Below are 13,255 nucleotides of genomic sequence, written 5' to 3'. Positions count from 1 at the left end.
CACCTTCAAAGCCATGCTTTGAGGATGGTCCTGTGAGTGTTCCCATCTTATAGATGTCGCCCCAGGTTCTTAAAAGAGCAGAATTATAGCCGCAGTTCACTATACAGTGATGAAGAAAAAGCCACTTGAAGTCAAACGGGAAGTTTCCCTTCGGGGGGGGGGCCTCTGGTCTGCCTGGGCCCAGTGCAGGGTCAGACGGGGGCAGCTCAGAAGCAGACGTACTGTCGTAGCCCCGCTAGACCCCCTTCTGGTGGTTCTCGAACTCTGCCACTGCCCCCTTGTACTGGTCTGTCACAGGGCAGCGGGTGGGGGTGGCCGGTGCCAGGGGAGCAGACAAGAGCCACAGCGTGGTGCCCGCCTGGGACCCTCCTCACCTCAGGCCTCTAGACGTTCACTGTGCAGCTGAACGAGGCAACTACTTGTGCAGTAAAGCAATGAGCCGGGAGTTAGGAATAAATCTTGGGCCTGTGGGAGCTCGGTCCGCTGGAATAAAAGATCTTCCAGAATCGGGGGCCTCACAGCCTGGTGGTCTTTCCGGATGTGTTTGGTAACAGGGCTGTAAGTGACAGCCTGGGGCGGGGGGAACCTGGCCCCTGGTGACATTAGGGCCGCAGACCTGTACTTTGGGGCCCGGGTCACTTGCTGTCCATGAGCCTCAGGCAGGGCACCTGTCCTCTCCATGTCTCCTTTTCCTTGTCTGTAAAATTCACCTCAGAGGACTATCGGAGGGTTTCCACAAGACGACAGATGCAGGCGCATGATATGTGCTAGGAAACGAGTAAATGCTGTCATTGCTTGCCCCCTCCCCCACAACGGCAAAGTAAAAGATGAAATAAGATTTCAGAAATCTCTGACCCATTTTTACAGGATTTAAACAAATCCCCAAACAAAAGGCCAGTGAATGTAGCCTCAGCACGAGGGGGAGAAAGCTCAGGGCATTCGGGGGCTCTGCAGACAAGAGAGGGAGTCAGGAGGATATCGGGAGCGAGGCCCGCTCGTGGTGCCCCTGGGCTGACACCTGCAGTCCCCTCCCTCCTCCGCCAAGAGAAGCAGACCAGCCCTGGGTTCAAGGCCCAGCTCTGCCCTGAGCAGGGGCTGTGGGAAAAACGACCGAATCTCTTTGCACCTTGGGTTCGCCCTCTGGAAAACAGAGCCTCGGACACCAGCTTTGTGGAGCTGCTCTGACGAGTAAAGTAAACCAAGTCAGTGAGGCCTCCGCCCTGGGTCCTGCTCGCCCACCAGGAGCCGCTATCTCTGGAGGAAGAACGGGAAGGAAGTCAGGAAGAAGGACGGGGACACAGGTGCCTCACGGCCACGACGTCCCAGAGGGGCACAGGTGCTCCAGAGAAGGGCAACACTGACAAAGCAGGGCCAGCTGGGCTGGGAGCTGCGGGCAGACCCTAGCGGAGATGAGTGGAACCAACGTAATTCCTAGAAAAGGTCTGAGGAGATTTACACAATTTAAGGAAGAACCCAAGGGAAAGCCTGGCCTTGGCTCTTTAAATATTTCTTGGAGGGAAGACAGCGGCTTCATTTTCTCTTGCGAAGCCGGAGGCATCAGACAGTGACCTCACACACAGGGAAACTGAAAGCAAGCAGGCCACCTTCGGCTTATCATTCTCCGTCTTTAATCAAGGGCTTTCTTAGCTCCGCTGGGCGCTTCAGAAGCGCTGATCTCGGGGGAGCCCCCGCTGCTCTCCCTCTCATCTCCCCCTTTCTTCTCAGCTGTGCAAGTGCTAATTTACTGCCTGGCTCCGTGCATCTCGTGTGTTCTTTTCTCATTTAACTTTCAGATCCTCTTTTATGCTCCGTCCTTCTCTATACCCTCTTCCCCAAAGGCCGGGAACCATCTCCCGGGGGGGGGGGGGGAGTCCATATGCCGGCCCTTTGGGGTCTCTGGAAGACCCAGGCTGATGTCCCATGCCTTCAGACACTCCGGACCCCCAGTGTGCACACCAGCTCTCATGGGTCGCTGGCGTGAGGCACGTGGCGGTCCCCTGCCAGTGGCAGCCTTGGGGTCATCAGACCAATCCCTGCCCGAGTTCCTGACCCCTCAATTCCCCAGCCCTCAGCTCTGTTCTGTTGCCGGCCCCCTCCTCCACGCTGCACCTGATTGTCCCAGACCCACCTGCGAGGGGCTCTGCAGGGAACCAAAGACAAAGGCCCTGCCTTGGGGGGCCGAGTGGGCTAGAGAGACACTCACGTGAGAGCACGATGCCGTGCTCTGTCAGAGGGTGATGAGCGCCGTGGAAGGAGAGCGGGGGCGGGGACCCAGGTCTGCAGGTTTGAACAGTCACCAGGAAAGATGGCCTCCTTGAGGGGGCATCCAAGCTGAGATGCAGGAGGAACCCCCGCGGCTGGGGAAGGATGTCCCAGGTGGAGGGGAGGAGAAGAGCAAAGCCCTGGGGATGGGAGAGCCCTGCCAATTTGGGGAATGGTAAGGAAATCAGTACAGGGGTGGGTTTGGAGAGAAAGGGGTGAGGGGTAGAGGGTGAGGGGAGAGATGAGGTTAGGGAGGAGAAGAGGGGGGCAGACAGCAAAGGGTCCCGGGCTCCTCCAAGATGCTTAATTCAGAAACGGACTCCCTCCTCAGCTCTTGTGGCAATGTCCTGCCCTTCTGGCCCTCTCCTCCCCACCCCTTCTCGCCTTCCCGCACTGAACCTAGTCTCAATACTCTTTAGGATTCACCTGTTCTGACAGACACTCAGCCCTGCTCTCACCTCGCTCCCTGGTTCCTACTACCTGCTCAGTCACGTCTAGGAGCCTCGTGCGTGTCACCGCCTGTGGATGTGGGAGGAGCACCCCTCCCAGCCCCGGGCCCCCGCTCCACACGTCCTGGCCTTGCCCTTGGAAAAGGCCAGCTAGCCAGTATGATTTCAGCTTCCTTCCTTCCTCCTGCTTCCCTATCCCGTTCCCTTCTGGCCTGGGCTATTCCCTCTCTGTCTTCTCTTTCCCCCTCCCTGAGCGTTTTCCCATGGGCCTAGAGATACGCCAAGGTCTTCCCAGCCTTGTCGATGCTCCCTTCATCTTGCTTCCCTAGGAGTGACCATCCTCCTTCCCCTGTCTGTCTACCATCCCTTCCCCCAAGACATGGTCCCAGCCCGGCTGCTGGCGCTCACACTCCGCTCCTGCCACGTTAGGGATGGCTGGTTCCCTCGGGCCGGATTCCCTCTCCCTCCTCACTCCCAGCTCCTTGACCTGCACAGTCCCCAGCCATCTCTGAGTTCACGAGCACTCACCTTCCTTGGTATCCAAGACTTGGCTCCCTAGTTCTCCCACCTCTCTGGATGCCCCTTGGCCTCCCTTTCTCCTCCCATTCCTAAAATGTGATTCCTTCCAGATGTGACCCCTGACCCCTGCCAGAAAAGGTCACAGCTGGTGGCCCACTGGCTGAATCTTACTGACATACACTTCTTACTTTGAACAAGTAGGCAAGTTTTACGTACAAATGCAGTCTTCTGGAGGTGGTCAGAGGCAAGACTGGGCTGCCCTTCCAATAGGGATGGAAGGAGAAGCCATAGCCCCCTAGGGCAGGCCTCCAGCTCTCTGAAGCCATCCTGCTCCCCGACCCTCCCAGGAGCCTATCCATCTGCGCACGGCCAGCTGGCTGTGGGAACAGCACGCGTGCCCACAGACCATTCCCTCAGCCATGTTGGGGCACCATCTGTTCCTGCCAAGGGGAACCATCCCCATCTCTCAGTCTGCAGCTCTCCTGGGTGGCAGTGGCCCATTCTGAACCACCTCCAGCTCCAGCCCCCCTCGCAGGTCCCCGCTGGGCTCTGTCCTCCTGCTGGGCATGCCAGGCCCTTGGCAGGTGCACCGAGTATCTGGCTGATTGCTGCCTCATGTGGGAGAGGGGCTTTGCTGTTGGTGGCCGGCCGTGGCTTCTAAGGGTCCTGCTCAGTAGTACCAGCAGGGATCCTGGCCCGAGTCATGGACTGCAGTGAAGATGTCTATGACTCAGGTCCCTGACTCCAGGTGAGCTGGATGAGCTCCTGGAAGACGTCATCCATGTTGTACAATATCTCAGTGCTCGTTTGCTTGCAGAGTTTTCTCTTCTCTCTGGAGCTGGGGCAGTAACTGGCCAGAATGTACGTCTGGGAGCTGGGGCCGGAACGTCTCAGGTCCAAATCCCACCTCTGCCTGTGTGACCTTGGGCGAGTCACTTAAGCTCTGTGCATAGACGCAACGTGACAAACCAGATGTGCTCAGCGGGCTTGGTACAGCGTGGACAGTCCCCACGTCATGGGTGTGATCTACCATGCCCCGCCCCACCACCGCAAAGACTCCGCACAGCACATTTTCCAAAGGCTTTGCTCCCACCATGCCAGGAGGGACTCAGAGCAAGCCCATCCCTGCTGCGTCTCCCCTTCTCCCAGGAAAAAGTGGGCCACGCTGGGATTCGGAGCCTGGTGCTCGGCTGCTGGGAGGGGTCTGACCCGCACACTCCCCACATCGCTTTCAGATGGGGGAGTAACCCCAAGGAAGCTTCTGTGTGTCCTTCTCAGGGACTTGCACTGACCCCCAAGAATTCTCTCTGTGTGAAAGCACGGCGCAGGCTGTAGGCCGTGAGGTCGGGTCCAGGAATTAGACCCTGACGAGTGCCCCCTTTGCGGGTGTCCAGCTCAACTCCAGAATCCTGTCTCTTAGCGACACTTTCTGCCTTAGCGCCTCTCCCTGGTTAAAGAGATGCCACAGTATTAATCTGTTTCAAGGCTTTTAAACAAACAGCCATAAATATTTAAGCCTCTGCTTTGCCTATTGGGAAAATACCAGCTAAGATAATTATTTTTGCCTCTGCCTGACAGAAAGATTTACACAGAGGACAGGATTATGTTAACCTCTGAGCAAATTCGGAAGCTTGGACCCAGGATGGTCTTCTTCACCGCAATTATTCCTGTGGCCACACAGGCCACATTCCCAGATCAGTACGGGGAAAATGCTGGCGGAAGGTAAAAACAGCCTAAATTATTGATCGAGTTCCCAAAGTGGTACAGCTTGCGATGAAAGTCAACCGAAATTGAAACACGGATTTGGGCTTCTGCTCACCTGAGCGTCATGTCGTCCACACTGTGAAGTGTGTCGAGGGCCGGACCCCGGTGGAGACTGTCCCAGCGGCACCCTGTTGGGCACAGTGAGTCTCGGGACGCACGAGTCACTTAGGAGCAGAACGGTGGTTTTGTGGGGTGGGCAGTCCCCGTGTCTGCTGGGGGCCTGAGTCTAGCAGGGAAACCTGCTTCTGGGTTTCTCAGGAAGGTGGCCGTGGGCCATTCCTCACTGCCTTGGGCACCTCTTCTGAGTCATGCTGTGGGGACCATGAAGGGGACTGCAGCAGAAGGCCACAAGAGGCCCCCACACTGTGCAGCAAACGGGTCAAGATAGAACAACACCCACAGCAGGACGACCTTGCCTGGGGCCCGACGATACTCCAAGTCACAGAGAGCAACCTTAAGGGGTAGACGTTATCATCCCCATTTTACAGGGGAGGAAACTGAGGCACAGGATGTTTAAGCAAGTCCACCACCTGCCCAGGTGGTGGACGTGCACTCCAGTAGGATGACTAGAAAGTTCTAGAAAGTGCTCAGATGAGAAAGCCAATCTCAAAGGATTAGGTACCATATGACTCCATTGTATGCCGTTCTTGAAACGACAAAGTCATAGGATGGAAAATAGGTGAGTGGTTGCTGGGGGGCAGGAATGGGGACAGGAGGAGGGTTGGGGAGAGGTGGGTGTGGCTCTAAAAGGCCAAGAGGAGGGACGGAACTGTTTCTTGACGGTGGCGTTGGAGACGGGAATCTACACTTGTGGTCGAGGTACACAGAACTAAACAAACATACACACAAATGAGTACAATTAAAAAAAAAGTTACCCAGATTATGTTAGAAGAGCTTATCAAATATGGTCATGCAGGACACCATTATGAGTGTGACAGGACGGGCCTTTCCCCAAAGGTGTGTGCGCCCTAGTCCGGGAATCTGTGGCTATGGTAATTTTATCTGGTAAAAAGGACTTGGTAGGTGTGATTAAGGATCCTGGGACAGAGCGACCAGCCCGGGTTATCTGGGTAGGTCCCAGGTAATCACAATGGTCCTACCAGAGGGAGGCTGTGCAGGTGGGATCATAAATCAGAAATGGTAAGAAGTTATACCACGGACGGTAGCCACACGGAGGCTGGAAAAGGCAAGGTGACGGGACTCCCCTAGAGCTCCTGGAGGGGTGCAGCCCTGCCGATAGCGTGACTTTGACCCAGCGCCATGGATTTTGGACTTCGAAACCCCAGAGCCGTAAGATAATAAATTTGTATTTTAGTCCACAAATTGTATGGTTACTTGTTGTAGCGGCAATAGGAAACTGATACAATGAAGAACATTAGGGGAAAAAAAAGACAACGAACGTCCATTATTTGGAACATTTCATCTACGTGGATGCCCTTGTCCCTGGTGATGTCACGTGGCTGGAGTGTTACTGAACACAGGAAGCCGTTTGTTTGATCTCAGAGATCGGTCTTACTGGAGAGAAGTTCAAACCACCTTTATTCCTAAAAAACGCTTCCTTCCCTGTCACCACACATTTATAGCAGCTGGTGGGTGTTAAACGGAGAAGACGCAGTTCATAATCACAGTTGGCTTAATGCATGTCAGCCGGCAGAGGCGTCAGAATAAATCCTGCATCAGGAAGCTGTATTTTTACTGTATGCTCTCCCCATTCTTCATGTCTGAGGACTATGTAAGCTCACGTTAAGCCTGGAGACAGTAATACGTGAGTTCTTTGGGGGACAACCCCACCCAAAGGTATGTATCAAGATACCATGTCACCTTTGGCCACGTCATTGAGAATTTAAGTTTCTTTTTTTTTTTTTTAAAGATTTTATTTATTTATTTGACAGAAAGAGATCACAAGTAGACAGAGAGGCAGGCAGAGAGAGAGAGAGAGAGGGAAGCAGGCTCCCTGCTGAGCAGAGAGACCGATGCGGGACTCGATCCCAGGACCCTGAGATCGTGACCTGAGCCGAAGGCAGCGGCTTAACCCACTGAGCCATCCAGGCGCCCGGAGAATTTAAGTTTCTAAGTAAATATTCGAAGTCTGTGTTCCCACACTGTCTGGGCAGATAAGAAACAAAACAAGGAACCTCTTAACAATGGGAAAAAAAATTAAGCTTTCCTTGTGGACCACTGGCTGCCACGGAGCATAGCACTGGGTGCAAAACACTGGATTTGGCATTTCTGTCCTCAGCGCAATTCTACAAGGAGGATATTATCATTCCTAACTTGCCATTGTGGATGTGGGAGCTGAGAGGCTAAGGCACTTGCCTGAGTTCCCACAGACTGTGAAGAAGTCAGACCTGAAGGACACGTTGGTTTGACTCCTAAGCTCATGTCACACCTACTGCCTCGAAGACAAACGTGTGGGGCAACAGGTTAAAAATATACCGCATGAGGGACACGGGGGTGGCTCAGTTGGTTGGACGACTGCCTTCGGCTCAGGTCATGATCCCGGAGGTCCCGGATCGAGTCCCGCATCGGGCTCCCAGCTCCATGGGGAGTCTGCTTCTCCCTCTGACCTTCTCCTTGCTCATGCTCTCTCTCATTGTCTCTTTCTCAAATAAATGAATAAAATCTTAAAAAAAAAAAAATACCGCATGAGCTGCCAGCTGCTAACATGAACAGGAGAGCGTCCAGAGAGGGAAGGTTGGGGTAATGTATCTGTTAGCTTAGACCATGCTGGAGCTCAGCTGGGAAGACCCCATTTCATCCACCGGGCTGTGTGTGCACAGAAAGTTGGCTACATAGCGACCCAGGGTTATAACCCACCCAGTCACGGGCATGTAGGTAGGCTCGCAATAGGATGAAAATCACTCAGACTGTGTCATAACAGGGGTGCCTGGGTGGCTCAGTCGGTTACCTGCCTGACTCTTGATTTCGGCTCAGGTCATGATCTCGGGGTTGCGGGATCGAGCCCTGGGTCAGGCTCCATTTGGAGTCTGCTTGAGATTCTCTCTCTCCTTTCCCTCTGCCCTTCCCCTGTTAGCTCACTTGTGCTCTCTCTCAAATAAACGAATAAATCGTCAAAAGCAAAAAGATTGTAACAAAGATGAAGTAATATGGCGACTGCTGTGATCACACGTCTTGAAACCACTCCCCTTACAACCACACTGGAATATTCTTCCTAGATCAAACACCCTGGTCAATTCCAGGGGGTCATTTAGGGCACTGATCACTCTGCTTTTCCGAAAAAGCCACCATTGGATCCACCTTTTGACGCAGTTTTCCCAAGCAGAGCATTTTTACAAGCAATATCCCCCCTCTCTGCCCAACAGTGTAGCTTAAATTGTCTTGATGATGACCGTGTAAGAGACACAATCAACCGTACACCCAGCTTACAAAGCAAAGTCCCACAGAATGAGACACTCCCTTACCATGTACTGAGCTCTCATACTTGTTTTCTATTTTGCTCTATTTAGTTTAGCCTATTTTGTGGTCACTGTCTTGCTGATTTGCTTGGGGTTTCCCCCAGGAAGGGGGCTGTATTTGTGATTTGAAAGGTCTGGTCTGGAAACCAAGGAAAATCAGGGTCCCTACCTCTGGGGCGATGTAATCCGGTGTCCCACAGAAGGTCCTGGTGGTGACCCCATCCATCATGTGTTCCTTGCACATCCCAAAATCAGCAATCTTGATATGCCCTTCCGAATCCAGCATGACATTATCTAACTTCAGATCCCTGCAAGGAAGCAGGAGAGCATCAGCATCCTTCCCAGGACATCGTACGGTTGGTTCCGGAGCTAGCGAGACACAAGGATCTTTCTCTAGCTGTCACCTCAACGGTGTATTAACTACGAGTCCTAGGAGAGCTGGGACCAGGAAGGACTGGGTTTTGTTTTTTAGTTTCTGAAATCTCCAGAGTCTACTGTAGGGCCTAGAACACAGTAGGTACATAATAAATGCACACCAAATAAATGACTACATGGTTGGACTAGTGATCCCCAACCTTGGCCGAGCATGTGAATCACCAGATTCTAATTTAGCAGGTCTGGGGCAGCTCCCAGCCGTTTGATTTACTAGGCTCCCAGACATAGCGGGGTGCGGGGGCTGGTACCCAACCAGGTTTGCCAAATCCCAGGTTCAGGACAACCTTGCTGGGTCACATACATGTGTCCCTTACATTCTGGCTGGTGCCATAGATCCTTTTACTCTTCAGTTAAACCTGGAAGACATCTTCCTTTCTTCGGCATTAGACTTTGACTGTTGCTAACTACTTGAAGAATTTAACTCAATCGTTTTCCCCCCTGCCTCTCCCCAGCTCCCCGTGTTCTTCTCCTGCCGAGCCTCTATAACAGAAATTCTGTAACAGAAATTCAGTTTCTGCTGCTCCCTGACTTCCATTCCAAAAAAAAAAAAAAAAAAAAGGCAGAGGAAGTTGTTGTCGGTGGAGAGAAAAGCATGTTTTCTTGTGGGAAGCAGAAATGAGATACAAAATCTTCTGAGGCCCGGAGATCAGAGTGGCTCTGATATGCCTTCAGGCTGAAGACAAAGGTGGGTGCCGGCAGGTCTTTGTCACCTCGAGGGTCCTCAACAACGTGACTTAAGTCCCCCCCACCCCCCCCACCCCCGCCAACAGAATCACAGGCACACGGGGGTCCAGAGGTCCGGGAAAACTCCCGGGTGCCCCGCCGGCAACGCAGCTTCAACACGCACCTGTATATGATTCCCCTTTTATGAAGGAAGAACAATCCAATGGAAATTTCTGCTGCATAAAATCTGCAAAAGAAAATGTTCGTCAGGCCTGCTGGCTTGCTCTCTGGATTCCTGAATATTCTGTTCCTTCCGGTTTAGGCATCAAGGAAGCAAAAGAATGCAGGACGCAGGGACGGTTCAGAAATCAGCATCAGCCTACGGATGACAAACCCCTAGCCCTTCCGTTGGCTATTTTATCATTCCCACCTCCCCGAGGAACTTCGCAGCTAATGAGTCAGAGAGACAGGTTTATTACCTGTCTGGAAACAAGAGCTTCTTGTCTGGGTTCCGGTGGACAGTTAATTTACTGCTTACAAGAATTCTCCAATACAATCTCTTAAAGACTGGCCGCTAGACTATTCTGTGTCGGGACTGGGGAAGAGTGGAGAAAAGGTCCCTTTTCCTATTCCTGGACAGAATGCATTAACGTTTGAAAGGGCAGCGATCCCCTGGGAGGGGCAGAAGACTGCGCAAATGTGCTCCGTATAGCGGGTGTCCTCAACCCTCCTCCCCGCCCACCGTCCCCATCCCAAGCGCTCTGATAAATGGGACACACGCCATGATTCAGGCTCGAGTTTACCCTTTTAAATAATTCATAATAAACTCAGAGTAAATGCTAAAAGAGGTTTTCAAATGTGCATAGGATTTAGGAATCTTTGAAGTCTGAGAATCCACAATGTTGTCTGTGTCAACATCGTATACCTGGGAGGCTTGAAATTCGTGCAATGTCTACACGAGCGGAGAACAACCTCTAGTGATGGGCACAGAACTCTGATGGGGAGGGGTGAGGGGGGCACCCCTGAGGGCCGGCAGGGGAGGGACAGGATGGGGGAGGGAAAACGATGGGATTGCAGGTGACTTACATGATTTTTCAAGCTCTTCTGTATTTTTTAAAATAAGACCCTTCTAGCACCACAAACATACAACGTAAGAGGGCTGGACGAGACACCTTGATGTCACCTTATAACGTAAGGTGGCTATTTTGCTACTAGCTCTTTACAGCTCTGTCATCAAGCTTTACTTTTCAACCCGAGCATTTTGATGCTTTCTAACTAACAGAGTTAAGACACGGGATAAAGATAGGCATTCTTGAAAACTGAGAAGTAAAAATCTAAATAGAAAAAAAAAAAATCCCCCTTCAACAATAACAAAAATCTGATGGGCGTTCATGTGTTTGATTAATAAGGAAATCTGAGAATGAAGAAAAAAAAATTCCCTTTTGCATTTTTTTCAGCTTGCTACCAAAACATGCCTTCTTCTGCCTTCAGTCAATCTTCCCTAAGACGGGTCAAGCCACCCCGCCCGTAAGTTCTTTACCTTTGTCTTTTACAATGAACATCAGCCAGGATCCAATTAACATTTGGTGACTTGATTAATCGGGGGCATGCCCATGAGGCATACTCCCCAAGAAAAATAAAATAGCTGTTTTTTCCTCCCAAAAGATTTTTTATTTATCCATCTGAGGGAGCTAGAGAGAGAGAGCACAAGTAGGCAGAGCGACAGGCAGAGGGAGAGGGAGAAGCTTTCCGCCAACCACGGAGCCCGATGCAGGGCTCGATCCCCGGACCCAAAGGCAGCCGCTTGACTGACTGAGCCACCAGGTGCCCCAGAAATAGCTGTTTGTATATGTCTGCCTCTGCTGTGTGTCCTGTGACCTCTTGGCCCCTGGAAAACAGGGTGACTTTTTCAGGTACCGAGGTCCTCTCTTCGAAGGGCTGTGTCTCTCCCCTCTGCGGCTGCCTCCTGCATCCCCATGGAACTCTCCACACGGAGCTCATGATTCTCCTCCATATCGTCTCCTCCTTGGCGGCTGCCCCCTCCCAAACCGAAAATGAGGTGTCACCGGAAGAGGTTTCTCTGTTCTACACCGAGTTCTGCTTTTCTTCCTCCAGAACATTTCTCAAAGACCCTTCCTCCTCTTTGGCTCCAAGGTCAAGGCCTGATGAAGGTTCCATTCTTTCTCGTCTACATAGACCTTCACCAGCCCCGCTGCACCAGTCCCTACTCTTCCTGCCCCCCCGCCTTCCCCTCTCAGTCACCGGGCTCTGTGAAAGCTGAGCCTGAAGCTGTGAGTCCCCCTGAAGCCCTCCCCAGCCTTTTGTGGGCCTCAGCCAGGCCCTCCATCAAGCTCAACACCCAGAGCCCCTGCACCCCCAATCCCAAACCACCTTCCTCCTCACTGACTAGGGCATTTCCTGAGGAGGTTCCTCCCCCCTTCTCCAGGGCTCGCGTGCTACCTCTAACGTTACAGGTACACGGTACGACTGGCGAGTGACTTCTGCCCTGGGTCAGGTGCTGAGCTCCCGGAGGGCAGACGGTCTTTCCCACCCCCAGTGCCCGGTGTGTTGTGACTGTGCCATAATCAATTGTTTAATAACAAGTGGCCGACTCCGTCAGTGAGGGGGTATGGGTGACAGAATGGGTGACAGGGGATACACCAGCGTCTCCAACCAACCGGATGTAGAATGAACCTCCCTTCGGAAGTGGTGACCAAGAAGTCTGCCCCTTGGGAGGAGACGGTGCTTGGCCCCAAGGTGGGAAAACCCCACTCCCGTATTTCACCCAGCAGTGGTCCCCATGGCCTGTCTAAATTAAGGGACTTAAAAAAAAAATACTCACACTGCTTGTGGTTCCTTAAATTTTCCCACTTGTTGAATGTGGTACATGAGGTCCCCACCATTGACGTATTCCATGACGAAATACAGCCGGTCCTGAAGACGAAGGTTCAACACGTGAGCAGGGCTTGGCCACCGGCCAAGAAGCTTCCTTCACTCTTTCTGGGCTGTATTTTGCTTTCTCATTAGTTAGTCAACCGTGGGCCATGCTGGCAGGTCTGCTCGGTGGAGCCCTGCAAAATTTTTCTTCCCGGATAAGACCTAAGTAATAAACCTTATTGCATGAGGGCCCTGGGATGTATAAAGTCATTAACATAACTCTGAAATAATGGCTTTCTGTCCACATGGCGGTCCCCTTCCGGTTCCGGGCGCTCCCTACCTTAGCAAAGGCCTCAAATGCTCTTCCCCTTTTTCCTGCACATGTACTACATGACTACGTTAAGGGTGGTGTGAAGAACCCAAATGGGCCAATTATTAATTTTTTTTTTTTAAGATTTTATTTATTTATTTGACAGAGAGAGATCCTCTACAAGTAGGCAGAGAGGTAGGCAGAGAGAGGGGGAAGCAGGCTCCCCGCTGAGCAGAGAGCCTGATGTGGGACTCGATCCCAGGACCCTGAGATCATGATCTGAGCCAAAGGCAGAGGCTTAACCCACTGAGCCACCCAGGCACCCTACTTTTAACGAGTGTTGCTGGTTTGCAACACTCAGTGGTGTAGTAGTCATGTGTTTCCACTGGAAGCTTCTGGAAACAAGTCTCGTGAGTCAGGCTGGGCTCCTAAATTATAAATCCTCAATGGTATTTACTGTGGGGGAGGGGACTATATGGGAAGAGGCTAATGCAATGTGCTTCTGCACCCGTAATAGGCCCAAATGTTGTTTTTTTATTTTCTCCATCACTGGTGTGCTC

General features: G+C 52.2%; 1 protein-coding gene across 3 annotated transcripts in view; it reads right to left on the bottom strand.

The window, feature by feature from the left end:
- PRKCA (protein kinase C alpha) overlaps positions 1-13,255 on the bottom strand; it is a 407,772-nt gene that overhangs the window by 40,001 nt on the left and 354,516 nt on the right. For all 3 annotated transcript variants that reach the window (XM_047708148.1, XM_047708150.1, XM_047708149.1), the window contains exons 11-13: positions 12,351-12,442; positions 9,693-9,755; positions 8,580-8,718 (exon numbers count right to left, since the gene is read on the bottom strand). In XM_047708148.1, coding sequence (XP_047564104.1) covers positions 8,580-8,718; positions 9,693-9,755; positions 12,351-12,442 — 294 coding nt within the window. The remainder of the gene's footprint in view (positions 1-8,579; positions 8,719-9,692; positions 9,756-12,350; positions 12,443-13,255) is intronic.

Source organism: Lutra lutra, chromosome 16 (genome assembly GCF_902655055.1).
Source record: "Lutra lutra chromosome 16, mLutLut1.2, whole genome shotgun sequence".
Classification (NCBI taxonomy): Eukaryota; Metazoa; Chordata; class Mammalia; order Carnivora; family Mustelidae; genus Lutra; species Lutra lutra.
The sequence above is the reverse complement of the archived record's forward strand: the minus strand, read 5'-3'. Positions and strand labels throughout refer to the sequence as shown.